Below are 15,882 nucleotides of genomic sequence, written 5' to 3'. Positions count from 1 at the left end.
CAGCCAGTCACACATTTTATCCTCATTCTGATTTGCTCAACTAGACAGTGTGCCAGGCATACCCTCAAACCTCAGTTATTAGCAGTGCAGTGTGTTGAATTCAAGCTATACGTCTTAAATTATACCTTATCTTTTTTTTTTTTTTTTTAGCTGTGCTTCCCGCTGCAACACCACTAGTGTCTTGTGCAAACTTTGTGAGCCCTTTAATAGACTACAGACATGTTCCCAGGCTTCCCACACTTCACCTGCAAAGATCAAATGATTACATTTGGTTAGGGCTGGGGAGCACTGCCTTAGCCTGCAGAAAACATCTCACCTGATCTGATCTGATTTGGCAATTCCTTTGCTAGTGGGAATACCATGAACTCTGCTAGCCTGCTTTTATTTTGTTTATTTATTTATTTATTTAGTTAGTTAGTTCATGATGCTGCACCCTGATTATGTCAACAGTATCAGTGCTTTCACTAATAATTACTTCAGGCACTGCTTTGCCTGCTGGCTCAGCAAGAGCTGGATTGGTTGAATGTGCCTTTACAGCGACCACAGTAAGATGCAGATCTCTACCATGAAGCAATGCCACTGGAGACTCTGCCTGCACTGTTTCAGCCCAGTCTGTGGCACACAACATATTTGAAAGCTGAGAGGGAGCACAGAGATGAGAGGAAGTTTATCAAACAGAACAGGCCTTGGTACTGCTGTGGCCAGTGATCCCAGGGGCACAGGGCTCCATGGCTCTGTCACCAGCAGACATGCTAGGATGGTTTGAGGTGCCCTCTTGCCAGAACTCGCTGGCATCACTGTCTGCTAAGTGGCCTAGTATAACACATAAATCTGTTTCTTCAAAGTTTGTGAACAGAAGTATACAAAGATACACTTTGTATATCTTCTATCTTCTTTAAATGTCATCATGGGATTATTTTGAGGCCAAGGCTGGATGCCAATAGTGAAGAAAGGGCTTGACAGCTTGGATTTCTCCAGTGCTTCAATTCTACTTAAAACACTTTTTTTTTGTTTTGTTTTGTTTTTGTATTTAAACTGAAAGTGAGCCTCACTGAATAGTTATCAGCCACAGCATGGTACATTTAAGGTAATTTTATAAATGTGTGGAGAGTCAGAAAGGTTCCTTATGCATATGACACTGCTGTTAGGTGTAGGTGTTTCCAAGAGGGGGTGGGAGCAAGATGTGGAGCTCAGTGCACTTGCCCTCCCTCTTTCACTCTCTGCTTTGCTACCTCCCTTCTACTTCCACCCCTTCCTCTCTCTCTTATTTCTCTCTCCCTCTTTCTGTTTAGGAAGTGACAGCAGTGACTATGACATTAGCTGCAGTTGCTCTGTTATCTTCAGCGACCTCTGCTTCACAGAAAACAGAGACCTTGTGAGACATTTGAACCAGCCCCTGAGCAGGTTACAGGGTATCACCTGACAGCTTGCGGGGTGAGCATTTGTCTGGCCTGTTCACGACAGATTCGTAAGAATTTGCAGTACCAAAGGATTCACCCCAAACAGTCCTACCAATAAAAATCCCTAGCACTAGGAAGGTTGTTCAAGAGTCCAGCACTAGTGTTGGCTTGGATGCCAGCCCACTAGCTCTTGCTGTCCTTGCTGCAGGTGAGGACAACACATTCCCCAGGTCTTTGTAGCAGTCTTCACCTATTTAAGTGTCTTCATGTCTTAATTTGGCTTCTCTAGCCCAGTGAGTCTTAACATTTTCCTTGAGTCATGGCCTCTAGACAGCAGAGGTGGGCACTGGGCTGGGGCTGGTGCTGCACACCATGGTTTGGGGTGCTGCCTGCTACTTGTTAACCACGCTTGGAGCTGGCTTCAGGATCTATGTGCCATATTTGCATTTCAGTTGCCTGCCTCATTTCAGGGGTTACTCTGTGAATTTTAAAAGACAAGATCTTATAAATAATTGTTTGATAAGAAAAGTTATTGTCTTTCTCACTGTTTCTCCTGTCATCTGTGATGGCTAAAGAGTTTGTCTGGCAGTTTTGCTAGCCTGTGACTGACAAAGCAGAGGTTTCTGAACAGAATATAACTCTCGCCTTCACTTTTTGTGTGTCATGACTTTGGGTCGTGTGTATCCATCCATGTCTATGTCGTGACCCCTCTTCCATCCTTCCCACCACCACCACCCCTGCCACCAATTCTCCAAATGCCTCCAAGTTTCCTTTCCTCTGCCTTCTGGTCCCTACGTTTCCATCGCTTGCTGCTGCCCCGGTTTCACCCCTTCCCCTACAACAAACACCACGCTGCGACATTTTTAAGTATAACTGGGGGCTGGGACACCCATGGCGGGCCACCAGGCGGGGGGCACCGCGTCGCCTCCGCGCTGAGGAGAAGGCTCCGGGAACAGGGCGGGCAGGGGCCGCGCTGGAAAGGCGAGCCCGGCGGTGCAAGGGGCGACTGAAAACAGCCGAGGAGGCCCGGGGGGGACCGGCTGGGTCCCGTCCTGCGCGGATAGTGGCGAGGGGGGCGGTAGCAGCGGGGCTGCCCCGGCCTCAGCCCGCCTCGCCCCAGCCCCGGGGCCTGCCGCGGAGACGCGAAGCTGTGGCGGCCTCTGGCGGCCCGCGGGCGTCAGCAGCTGCGGGGCCCTGGGCTCTGTAACTGGGGGTGTCCCCGCTGTGTTAGCGTTCAGAAAAGGCATCCGCAGGCCAGCTCTAATATACTTAGTTCCCTAAGCACAGAAGCACGGTGTAGATTTATGTTGCTCCTTGAACATAGCTGGAACTGGCTCCAGGAAAACTGGTTTGAGAAATCGAAAGAGCCACGCCGCATGCTGGGTTGGCTTAGCCTTCTCCAGACTTTACAACTTGGGGCTGGTCCTTCACAAGTTGCTGCTGTGAAGTGAAGCTGGGGGAAGCTGATTGCTGTGAGGCTTTGGTGCTCAAGCCTGATGCAGGCAGGCATGCAGCCTGCTGGATCCATGTGGAATTGGATGTTACTGATGGCAGAGGGGGAGGAAGGGCTGCAGCCCCCTTGGTCCTCCTCTGAATCTTCCTATTCCTCTCCCCATCCCCATTACATTCACAGCAGACCTACACAACACAGCGTATTGATGCTGCAAGTAGCTGTAAGTAACACAGTTTGGGTAAGAGAAGCTGTTAGCTCTGTCAGCACAGGGCTGTTTTCAGGATCATTTGTGGGGGAGGCTGTGAGGCAGGAGAAATGAGCAACACCATGTTGCTGTGACAGCCAGGCAGACGTGAGAGATGCTCTGGGCTTCCCTTGTCCAGGGACTGACACTGCAAACTGGGAGAATGATTGCCCAGGAGGCAAACCAGATCCTCTGCTTCTTCACAAGAAAGGTTAGCAAAGCAGCAAACTAAGATGTGCCCCTGTGAGGAGCCTAGGATCACACTGGTTAATATTTCAGTTCACTGAAGGTATCCAGAAGTCCCCTATCAGAACATAATGCCAGTAGGCTTTAGAAGACAAGGAGAGACAATGTTATATACTAAAACAACAAGCTGTTTTAGACGGCCTTGTTCCTACACAGAAACAATTAAATCCAGTGTTGTTTTCAACAACAAAACAACAACCCAGTGCTGTTTTCAAATTATAACAGTCTGGATTAGAGTCACAAAGCAGAAAAGTTTGGGCTAAAGCCAATTTACAATCCTTAGTGCACACTATTCTGCCTTACATTTGAAAGCCACATGACCTTATGAGAACATTTTGGTGTAATCACTCTCAATAAATAAACAGGTTAAAGATAAAAGCAGAGCTGTGAACCACTGAAAATCACTGCTGGTGTAAATATGAGATGTGTAGACAAGGATTAAAAGGATGGGTCAAGAACCTTAATTTAAAGCTGCAGTGAAAAGACTGATGTAGCAATGGGACTTTTCAAATAAATTATTTCCTCCTCACCAGTGCACTACCAACCTTGCAATGTGTTTGAAGACTGACAGCTTGTCCTGCAGCAAATTGAGCTGGGGAGTGAAAGGGCAGGTGCTGCCTGCTTTCCGCTCACCCCAGGGGAATGTTCAAAGTAAACAGTAAGTTAGCTTGGAGTAGGTGGTGCAGTGGCTTCCCCACGCACAATATTCCTACAGGGGATTAACATCAGATAGTCAAAGGGCTGTTATCAACTTGTCTGCTCATCAGCTCTGAGACTGCAAGTGATTTAAGACTGGAGAGCATCAATACTGTTAACTTTTTATTTTCCTAAACGGTGTCATTTGATTGCAAAAAATAATCAAGCTTGACACATGATTGTCTGATTCACAAATCCCATCTGCTTTTCCCTTCATAGATTAGATGGGGAAAGTGGTTAACTTCCGAAAGTCCCCTTCATAGTGCCATTAGTCCCTTTCTCCTATAAAAAAAAGTTGCTACTAAAATCATTAGCCTGCCTTGATGTTACATTGTGTTTGTGTATATGTTTCAATAGCAGGAATAGTTGTATAATGCAGAATCAGAACCTAAAATACAAAGTTACATCTATCAGGATATCTAGTTATCTGCCATGGATTGGAGTCAAAATGTCTGTTCCTGTGCCTGTGAAATTAAATTTGTTCAAATTTTGTACAGAAAATCCTGGGACTTACACCTAAGATAAGAATGAAGAGAAGGAAGGAGACATTATCAAGGAAGAGATATGCTTCTTGTTTTGTTGAGCATAAGCTGAAGGTGTGGAGCAGGCGGGCCTTGACCATGCTTATGATCTTGACATGACAATTTCACTTTAAGCCAAATGTCTTCTGAGGAGACAGAGAATGTACAAGGGAAATAAGTTTGAAAAGGGCTCTATTAGGGAAACAAAGAGGTGAAAGCTAGCATGTGACCACAATGGACAGCTTCCTTCTACCCTTCTTTAGAGCTTGTGGTGCAGAGGATCACAGAACAGTTGAGTTTGGAAGAACCCTCTGGTGCAACCCTCCCAGCTCCAGCAGGGCCACCTGCCGCAGGTTGCCCAGGACCAACTCCAGGTAGTTTTTGAGTATCTCCAAGAAGGTTACTGGTATGGTGGTTTAAAAGGTTACCACCCTTTACTTCAAGGTTACTGACCCTACTGAACTTGTGAGGGCTTATGGAAACCCATCCTGCCTGGTGTGGCAGTGGCCTAGGAGCACCTTTGTAATCTGTCTGTCCATTGCCGATGAGAATCTAGGAACTAATAGCAATAAGCATAAGACTGTGAAATACTACTACTACTCAGCTGTGAAAGAAGTACACCAGACACAGTAAGGAAGAGAACTTTGCAGACCCACAGATAGTAAATACCAGTGCCAAGAGCTTTACTTGGCATGAGGAATGTCCTGTTGATACATCTCAAAGCTGCCATTACAACGCAAAGTTTGTGATACAATATTAACAAATAATTGCAAATTTCACTAAACCCGATTTAAATTAGGAAATTATTTTCACAGAAGTGGAAATTCCATATCAAAAATGAAGTTCTTCACAAGCAAACACCCTAGGGATGGTAATAATGACCAGAACTGCATTACAGAGAGCAGAGATCTGCTAGCTAAATCTGAATTTTTTCCTAAGTACTTTGAGTAACCGAGCATCCAAAGCAGCACTACAAAGGTGGTGAAGGGCCTAGAGGGCAAGACGTATGAGGAGCAGCTGAGGTCCCTTGGTTTGTTCAGCCCAGAGCAGAGCAGGCTGAGGGGAGGCCTCATGGTGGCCTGCAGCTCCCTCATGAGGGGAGCGGAGGGGCAGGCGCTGAGCTCTGCTCTCTGGGGACAGCGACAGGACCCGAGGGAACGGCATGGAGCTGGGACAGGGGAGGGTCAGGCTGGGGGTTAGGGAAAGGGTCTGCACCCAGAGGGTGGTCGGGCACTGGGACAGGCTCCCCAGGGCAGTGGGCACAGCACCGAGCTGCTGGAGTTCAGTAAGTATTTGGACAGTGCTCTCAGACACATGGTCTGGGTGGTCCTGTGTGGAGCCAGGAGTTGAATTCAGTGGGTGACTTGTGAGTCTCTTCCAACTCAGTATATTCTATGATTCTATGATTTCAAGAAGATGAGGATGTTGGATTCCCAGGTTGTCTTTTAATAAGACAACTTGTTAACAAAGCAGTCAGAGAACAGTTAAAGACAGCAAATTAGAGATGTGGCAGGTGACTATAGCATCTAGGTGATTTGAAGGATGATGAAAGGTAAGTTAACGTTTCTATCACAGTTTATAGGTCTTGATTCCTGTGCTTACTCTGTCTTTGCTTTATCCCACTACTTACTGCACGCAGATTTGGTCTCACTTTGAATGAGTGACTATTCCACACAGGGACGAATCAAGTGGTATATGCCTAGGGGTACATTCTGCTGTATCTACTTCCTTAGGAAGAATTCAAATATAGTTCTGTAACATAAATCTTCCTTTAGCTCTGAGATAAAAGGGCCTTTTGAATCTTTAAGATTAAAGATGGGTAATTGTGTTTTTATTTTAGACAGCAATTAGCCATCCCTGAGTTGACTGCAACGTTCCTCATTCCTCATCAAGTGTGAAGAAATAATTGTGCATGGTTAAGTTTCACAACAAAAATTTAATTAGTTATGTAAAATATTTTTTTTTCCCAGTGTTAGATATTCTAATTTTCTCTTTCTTTTTATTAGTTACAGGTTGTTTTACCAACCTGGATTAATTTATCTGCATTATACCCTGTCAAAGGAGATGACATGAAATTTCAAAACAAGGAACTGTGCTCTAATTTCAGGTAACCAATCTCAGACATTCAAGGTTTGGTTTTTGATTTAAATTTATTTTTGTTTTTGGTCAGAGTATTCAAAATTTAGACTGTAAATAAAAAACAAACATTCAAAAATCAGCTTCTACTTGCTGTCTTCTTGACCAGAAAGGACAGTCTGAATGGGAAGGCTGCGACTATCTCCACCTCATTTGTCTTTTGATTTCCAAATCCAAGTCCTCTCCAACATAATTTCCTTCTACTAGTATATTCAAATAGCATATATTTCCATTTTCCAGGTCCTTGTCCCACTGTACTACCATGTCACCCCTATTACTAAGATGAACTTTGACCTTTGGACAAACTTTTGACATTGCATTTGCAACAGTTTTTTCCTCCTGCTTGGGTACTGTCAGCAGGAACATGGAGAGCACAGGAAAAATACAGTTCCAGTACATGGCCAAAGGGGATGAGAGTAGCAAAGAGCACAGATTTCAGGGCAAACCCTGAACTGTGCTCAATACAGGGGATATCTTCAACAGTTCCAAAGAAAATGTAACACATTGATTGAGGACTGTGAAGTAAAGTAGCAGAGATTTATAGTTGGCCAAATTTAACCAGTTCTATGTGAAAATTAGAGCAAATATCCTTCTTAGCCTTTCCCAGCTTTCAAGTCTCTAGTCCAAAACCTGGAAGTGCTTGCTATAAGGAGATATCTGAAATACTCTTTTTAAGGGAGAAAAGTAGTGCTTTAACCCTAAACTGTTTTAAAAGAGTTTGTGTACAACCATTGTTGCTGGAAGCTAAAATATATATATGTATTTCAGACAGAAATTTTCAATCTGCAATGGAAAATTTTAACCCAGGGTAGTTAAAGACCAGTGACCCTTAAAAAAAAAAAAAAAAAAGGTGAAAATTGTCTTGAAAAGTGTAAAGTACTCAGCAGTCCTTCCTACAGGAAACTCCAAGAAAACTTCCCATAATCCTCATGTTTTTTATTATGCTGATAAATGCTTTATGCATATGGACAAGATATATCATTGCATGAATAGTGCAACACACATTTTTCAAGGAAAATCATAGCAACAAAGTTTAAGATTTTACCATCATAGGAGAGCTGAACAAGATTCTTCTTTTCTGAGAGTATCAGAGGTGGCAGGCAGGCTGACAAATTATGCCCTGTTAAAGCCAATGATCGCCATGTGATGCGTTGTTTGCATGCAGACTCTTTCTTTTAAACAAGGCTTTCCATGACCTTTACAACAGGCAAGAGTGATACTTGCTTGAGGACAACACGCTCCATGTGAGCAATACAAGGAAGCTGTAAAAATCCATGGATCTGGACCCCAAGGCTTGGAAAATCCTCTGGTTCTCTAATGTTGCTGCATTATAGAAATTCCATCACTGTTCACCTCAGCAAGGACACAGGTTTCAGTGACCCCAAGATAACAGTCTGTGCCCCATGGCGTTCTTCAACCTCTCAACACAGTGTGTGGTCACCTTGCCCTCTCCTGAGATGGCATTATCTGTCAGAGCCTGGAAACATGACAGAGAGAAAGTTGTGCTAAAAACAGGCGTGGAGGTGGCTGTGCACGCTACATGACTTCCTAATTTACCCTAATTTATTTTGGTTTGTGTTTGCTAGTCCATAATTAGTATAATGATGATTGTTTAAGATAAGATGGGAAAAGAGGTTTTAATGAAGCGAGGTCGTTAATTTTCAAAGCCAGCAAAGGTGGTACAAAATTAGACCAACCAAGTGAAAAGTGGAATAGATTTTTGCTGCTAAAGATCTTGGAAATCTCCCTTACATGAAAATCCATATATAGGTAAGTATTACCTATATAATCCATTAAAAAAATCCATATATATGTAAGTATATATGTAAGTGTAGGTAAATATTATATGAATGATGACCTGCCAAGTACACCTAACTGCTTTCAACATACACATTACATAAATCCCAGTACATGAAACACTTCATGACCTCAGCACCTAACGCAACAAGTGGAAATTGAGAATCAGTAATTAGGTTCTAAGATCAGGCATAAAATTTGGCAATGTTTAAAATTGCTTTGGCTTCCTATTGCTCCCTAAAATGAGAAGCCTAAAGACCTGCTTCTTTTTTCATTCCTCTGACATGGTACTTTGTCAGTCTTTTCCACCCATCTATCCTGCACGCTATTTGGATACACTAGTGTTGAAGCATATCCGATTTTCAGCACATAAACATGGTTTTCTGTGGGCTAAGTGGAAAGTGCATTGAATTTTCCTTGAGAGATTTGCTCAAGGCATAGGTCATGTTATTCTTTGGAACTCCTGTGAAGCTACAGCTAAAATTAAATCTTGTGTTCTATTTTAAGGTTAAAAAACACATTAGATGTTAATCATTAGTTCAAGGGAGCTCTGATCCTTGCTATTAATAGCAAAGCAGCTGATCTATAATAGAGATTGTATACCTTAGTTTCTAAAATAAGCTCACCGCAAAAAAACATATCACTCCTGCTATGACTGTTTTTTTGTACAGTACACTACAAGAAACAGCAGGCTGGCTTCTGCCTCAGGATCACACTTGCTGCGGGCTAAGACATTTCCTGCTCAGTTATGCCAGCTAGTTGGAATTACACTGTGCTGATTCCGGTCTGCTCAGGCTGCGTATCACACAGTCCCACTGACAAAACAGAAGCAGTTGATCCAATATTTCCTCTTGGATCAAGGGTTTGTGAAGGTGCCAAGGGTATGTGGTGTTTCATAACCTTCTAGGGACTCACAGTTGGAGAAGAGTTGTGTTATGGAAAGTTAACACATTCCCTTCCCAGTGTTAATGGGAAGATCAAAGGGAAATTCTCTCTTCATCCTGGTTCATTTTCTTTCCCCATCCAGCCTGGGCTTGCACCAGATCCATGCTGCACAGTGCTCACCGGGAAAGTGCAAAACTATGACCTCTGTCCCACTTGGTTCGATTTAGAATAAAGATATCATTTGGTTTTACTTACAAAACATTTCAGCTTGACTCTAACTGTCCTCACACTGAATAAGGTACTTTTCCTATTGAATTCAATGGAATTTATGGTGTAAGATATTATCCAACATAACAAAACATCACAAAATCAGATTTAACAACAACAAAGTCTTTTTGTCCTGTATTTAAAGAGCTTTTAAGCATGCCACAGGACAAGAAAATACCCATAATGCAGCATCAACAGTATGCTGATATAACATCAGCAGGACACTACGATGGCATCACAGGAGTTTAGTTTTCCCCAAAATGCAGCTACTTTGGCAGCTAAAGTACCTTTCTTTGAGTGGTGACGTGAAAATCTCATTCAGTTATCTAAGGAAAGCAGAGCTGTGAACACTGCCTTTCTTCTGAGAATCTACAAGTACTGGAAAGAGGTTGAATATCTCAGGGGTACCATCATCAGAGCTGCTGCAAGGCCCTTCTGGCACCTGATCTCCCCTTTAACAAAGCAAGTCTCCTCCCCTACAAATTGCTTAACATAAGAAACTAGCATTTGGGAAATCAGAACTGGAACAACCTGGATTACAGCTTCTCAGGTCCAAAGAACAGCTTCAGCTAGACAGACTAAGCAAACAGCAACCAGAACATCACACTGCATGACTATTTCCCTCAGAGAGCATTATTTCACTTCCTTCCAGTAGCAAAAGAACTTGAGCTCAAGGCTCCCTTTTCCAGGTAGGTGCTCACAACATTAAATTCCTGCAAGATAACAAAGGGTGGGGAAAGGACACACTTCCTTCCCCCTCTGCTTTGCATTAGTTGCTAAACCAGCATGCCCTTGAGAAGACCTAGAGCAGCAGACCTGCTGAGCATGGCAGGAGGAAAAAGAGCTGGTTTTGTGGGCCCGCTGAGAAAGAGGGGAGAGCTGGATACAGGTTGTTACTGCAACTGCAAAGAACTCATACAGAAAATCACACAGCTGGGAAAATGAAACACCATCCAAACCCAGACTGCTACTGGGAGAGGAGTTTTCAGAATCTAAGATCAGAAATTGATACTTTCATCCCTTTTGTGAATTAAGCTCAAAGTAGCAGCCACCCATGTAATTTCAAATCTAATTTCAAATCTAATTTTCCTACAAGCAATCTTCAGCACTCAAAGGAAATTTATACTTTCATCTTCAGAATAATTCTGATTCTCTCTCCTAAGGTGGGGGATCGAGAAGAAAACTACAGAGAACATGATTAGAGAAGTGCTGGGATAAATAAGAGTATTATTTTTGCAGAGAAAATACAGTTGTCTTGAAATATGTAAATCTGCAGTTCAGTTCAAGCAGGATGTCTTCAGACCTTTTCATGATTTATGAACTTGAGAGAGTCCTATAAAAAGGGAACACATTTTCCACAACAATTCTGATTTTCAAATGAGAATTCTCAAACATCAAAAGAAGTATTTTGTGATTAACTGTAAGCTGATAGTGCTTTTTTTTTTCCCCTTTCTGTTTTTGAAGTTACTCCCTCTTCCTATACTGTTATGATAGAAGTCCTAAGCACCTAATCTTGCAATAAAAAGGAAAATCTCTGCTTTAAGCAGACTGCTTTTCTGTGCCAAGTAGTATTGCAAAGCACTGCCTAATTAGATCTCAGCTATCACCCACATATCCTTCAGACTCAGTGTTTGGCAGGTTTCTTCCTGCCACTACATACCAGTTTTCTCTAAGATATGCTAGTTTGCAGTTTCCAAGGTCAATCTCACCACATTTGCTGCCCATGCTTGTAACCACTCTTTGATAACTGGTGTTGCTGTTCTCACTGGTGGGTTAGGCACCTCTGAGTCCTCTCTTACAGAATTTCCAAGACTCTGCATTGCAAGATGACATGTAATGGAATATCACTTCCCTTTCATCAAACTGTCAGTCCGTATATCACATGCAGGATCGTGAACATTTGTTCACTAGTATGATTTCACAAGATTCTGTAACAGTTTTCTTTTGAAGATGCCAACATATTTTATGATTCTGCCAATATCTGAAATCAAGCCATTCTAGTATGGTTATTTTTATACACTGGATGTGTTTCATCATACACAGTTTCACGTACTCTCAGGGAGACCAGTCCTGCTTCCTTTACCTACCCAAACAGTCCCAGTGGCCCAGCTTATGAAAATGGGCAGAATTTGGCCCCATCAACCCATTTAACTCTGATTTAAAAAAAAAAGCACAGATGTTGATATCATCTGACATCTTCTAATCTGGAATACTTAACATGATTTCTGGAGGAAGTTCAGCACTTAACCGACAGTGAAACTAATGGTCATAATTTATTAAATATTTCATAATAGCACTGATAGATGACAAAACTTCTTCAAGGAGATACTTTTAGATTTCCATTTTCTTTGCATCACCCTTCATCTCTGACACATACCAGAGGAGCCTGGGTGGTGACAGATCTGCCTTTGTGCCCTGTATGCTCCCACCTGCTCCTCCCTGGCATAATACACCCTCAGATATCTGTGCAATCCCGTGCTGCCTAGCTGCCTTAACTGTAGGGAAAATTAATAACAGAGAACACTTTATCTAGGTTCCTTAAAGTGGATCCCAAACCTTCAAATCTGGGAAATATCCAAAGAGAGAATTTTGCAGGTTTGCCCTGTTGAAAGGGGCTGTAGCCCCTCATTAGGACTGTCCAATGTAGCAGGGGTAGCCCTTCTATGGGTTTCAGCAGCCTGCAGTACAAGACCTTGTTCTGATAGCACCAGCTCTGAGAAATGTCTGAAAAAAAAATTGCTAAGTTGTGAGAAAGAACTGTGAGAAAGTACACAGAGCTGTGCCAGATAAGAAAGGCAACATTGCAGCAGGTAATATTGAGATGTGGCTAGCTAGCAGTTCAAGGATTCGAAAGGAAAAACACTGATATGAAATGGTGTAAAACCCTGAGAGAAAAAACAGGTGGTTGGAAGATGGCAGCTCAGCAATGATCAACCCATTCCAAGGACAGCAAGGACTTTTCTCTGCATGACTGACAACTGCCTGGTCAACAGAGATTTACTGCTTCAGAGGAAACATTGCTTCATGAAATGTCACCTTCAGAGCCTTCCAAAACTGTACGTTGACTTAGGTGAACCTAAGTGAACACACATCACCTTTTAGCCATTGGTTATCAAGTGCCAGACTGGCAAACCTCTAGTTTGTCTTTGCCATGAGCTTTTATTCTTCACTGAGGATATTAGCCACATGATTTAGTGTTAAACTGGGTAATATAATGCAATGCATTGAGGGATACTTCTAGGGTATGGAGTCATCATTCCTGAATCATCTTGAGATGAAGATCTGTGAGTCTCCTGAGAAGATCTGAGAATCAAAGGAAGTAGCGCAGAGTTGATCTGTCAAGAAACTGAGGAAGAATTCATTCTTGTAAAAAAGCGAATCTGTAAAATGCAGGAATTGTAACATACAGTCCTTTGCTACTTCAATTATTCATGCATCTAAGTGATTATTATACTGTATCAATGCCTCGACAACTATGATTTTCTGAATGTATATTAAATGAATGTGTTAAACTGATATAAAAGGCACCTCCTTTCTTCCTGTGATTCTGTAACAGAAGGAAGCCAACACAAAGTTTTTCTCAAACTTCCACACAAAGATTACCATTGGAACACAATTAAACCTGAGATTTCAGTACTAAAGGAGTTTGATAAAGATGTGAGCAACAGGGCAGTCTGACCTAATATTTTGATGTGACTGTAGAATATGCAAGCTAAAATCTCCAAGTTTTATTTTACTCCAAGTTTTATCAGTGGCAGTTGAAAGGATTGTCTCAGGATGAGGCATTATAGATAAAATAAAAAGAGACTGACAGTTTGCACAGAGATCTAGTAAGTTGCATAGGTTTAAAGATCTTTCACCAACTTACAAAGCTGTGGTAATATATATTTCATTAAAATTGCTTTTTTTAAAAAACATTTTAACAAAAGCAATACAAACATTTAATGGAAGTCTGGTAGTATGTCAGTAGATAACAGAATTTATCAAGCTGCTGAAGACATACGAAGATCAACTTTGTGTCTTGAAATGCCTTTGAGTCATTTCTGGTTTCAGATGGTGATGGTATGAAACCTTTGAAATCTTAAACAGAAGAGTACTACACACCCCTTGTGGTGTTGTTGAGAAATGCTAAAGAGAAAATGGTCATTTAGCATGAATTAGCTCTGGGGATGCTAATTCTATCTCTGCCTGAGATCCTGCTTCATGTACAGTTTCCTTTTCAGCTCTTGCTTACCTGGCATGTAGGAGCAGATTATCTTTTGCAGAGACTGTGCTGAAGGAGTGGTGTACAGTCTGGACTTGTACAAGACTTTCATGGGCCACTTGTTATGCAACATTCGCAGACATTCTTGTACTGCCATTTGATGCCTTCCCTACTGCTCAGTGTTATCACTGGCTGAATCAGGTGAATATTTAACAGAGTCAGGCCACCTGGAAAATAGTTTCCAACTGGGCAAATCAGGACAGAATGAACCACTGACTGTACAGTTAGCATTCAGGTATGGATTTAGTCTTGTTTCTTGAAAGCATCCTAAATACAACAGGTTGTCAAAGAAATAAACATAAAACTCTCCTTTAAAAGATTTTTATGCTTCCTGTGGATTAGCAGTAACTTGTTTAGGTGCTCCTCCTAATGCTCAGACCCTCGCCCAGACCCATCTTGGGCTGCAGTTTATCCCAGTAAATACTGATTTTGCCCAAGGAGCCCCTTCCCTCCGATGGCAGGGAGGCAGCCCAGCCCGGGCAGGGCAGCCTGAGCCTTTGCCCATTCCCTTCTCCCCTCAGGTGGTGCAGTCCTTGTTTAAAACACAAACACCTCAGGGCTCCAGAGGGCTGAGACCCATCCCGACCCGCCTCATAGTTACGGGGAAGGGCCAGGGCCAGCTGCACCCTCATGCCCTCGGGCTGGCCGCGCCCACAGCCAGGGCAGTGAAAAAGGCTGGGTTGGAACAGAAGCACCACTCACAGCGGGTGCCTGGCTACCTTCTCCTCTCTCCTCTCTTCTCCTTTTCCTCTTCTCCCTGCCAGTACCCCAGCCAGGGAGCAGCACCCTCAGGGAGTGGCAGTGCTGACAGTCGCAGCCCCTCAGCACCCGCCACAGGCACCATGACAGCACTCAAGCTGTCCCTCATGGCCTTCAGCTTCGTCTTCTGGGCAGCCGGGCTCACCATGCTCATCATCGGCCTCTGGGCCAAGGTGTGGCTGGGCGGCTACCTGGCGCTGTCGGCCAGCAACTACCCCGACGCCCCTGCCATCCTCTTGGCCACAGGCACCGCCGTCATTGTCTGGGGCTTTCTGGGCTGCTTCAGCGCCGCCACGGAGCACCGGGGGCTCCTGCGCACCTACGGCGCCTTCCTGAGCGCCGTGCTGGTGGCCGGGCTGATTGCAGGGCTCTCGGGGCTCCTCTACCGCCAGGACGTGGCGCGGGGTTTCCAGGAAGGGCTGCGCCAAGCCCTGAACACCTATGGCGAGGATGAGGTGAAGGCAGACGCCCTGGATGCCTTGCAGCGTGCCTTGGCTTGCTGCGGCGTGGAGAGCTACCGCGACTGGCTTACGACGCCCTGGGGACTCCAGCAGAATGGCTCGGTGCCCCTCAGCTGCTGCCGGGGCCGGTGGGGCTGCCGGCTGAGCCCACCCAACATCTACGGGTTGCACCGTGATGGCTGCTTCAGCAAGGTCTCGGCCTTTGTCAGCAGCAACATGTTTTCTGTTGCCACTGCTGCCCTGGGGCTGGCGGCGCTGCAGGTGATCGGCATTGTGCTGGCCTGCCTGATGGCTGCCCGCATCCCTGCCCACCCACTGGGCATCGCCACCCCATGCTGAGACTTCCCCCGGGGGCTGCTCCTTGTCCCCTCCAGCTCCCTTCCTTCCTCCAAGAGACCTTGGTGCACCTCATCTGGAAAACCTTCTCCTCATTGTCCCCACTTCTACCTGAGTGTCTTCCTCGTTGCTCCCTTTCCTTCCTGGAGCCTGTGTCAGGTACATCAACACCACAGGCAAATCCACAGCCTCCTGTCCTGGCTGTGTCCCCTCCATGGCAGCAGGTCACCACTGCCATCAGGGTCTCTGGACCTCTCCTATGGAGGGAAGAGAGGCAGCATGGACAAACGGCACCCTTTGGGGTAACAGGGACAGCAAGGTCAAGGCTGACCAGTTTTCTGGGTGCTGCAAACATACTGAGGTATTGAAAGGGGGGCCAGGAAGGATGAGAGGGCCTGTGGGAGCATGAGAGACCTC

The 15,882-nt window shown here is 44.3% G+C and overlaps 1 protein-coding gene across 1 annotated transcript; it reads left to right on the top strand.

The window, feature by feature from the left end:
• Positions 1-14,751: 14,751 nt before the first annotated feature.
• On the top strand, positions 14,752-15,468 carry LOC116498726 (tetraspanin-7-like). Its single transcript, XM_032203101.1, has one exon. The coding sequence runs from the start codon at positions 14,752-14,754 to the stop codon at positions 15,466-15,468; it is 717 nt and encodes a 238-aa protein (XP_032058992.1).
• Positions 15,469-15,882: the final 414 nt, after the last annotated feature.

This window comes from Aythya fuligula, chromosome 1 (assembly GCF_009819795.1).
Source record: "Aythya fuligula isolate bAytFul2 chromosome 1, bAytFul2.pri, whole genome shotgun sequence".
NCBI lineage: Eukaryota > Metazoa > Chordata > Aves > Anseriformes > Anatidae > Aythya > Aythya fuligula.
The sequence above is the reverse complement of the archived record's forward strand: the minus strand, read 5'-3'. Positions and strand labels throughout refer to the sequence as shown.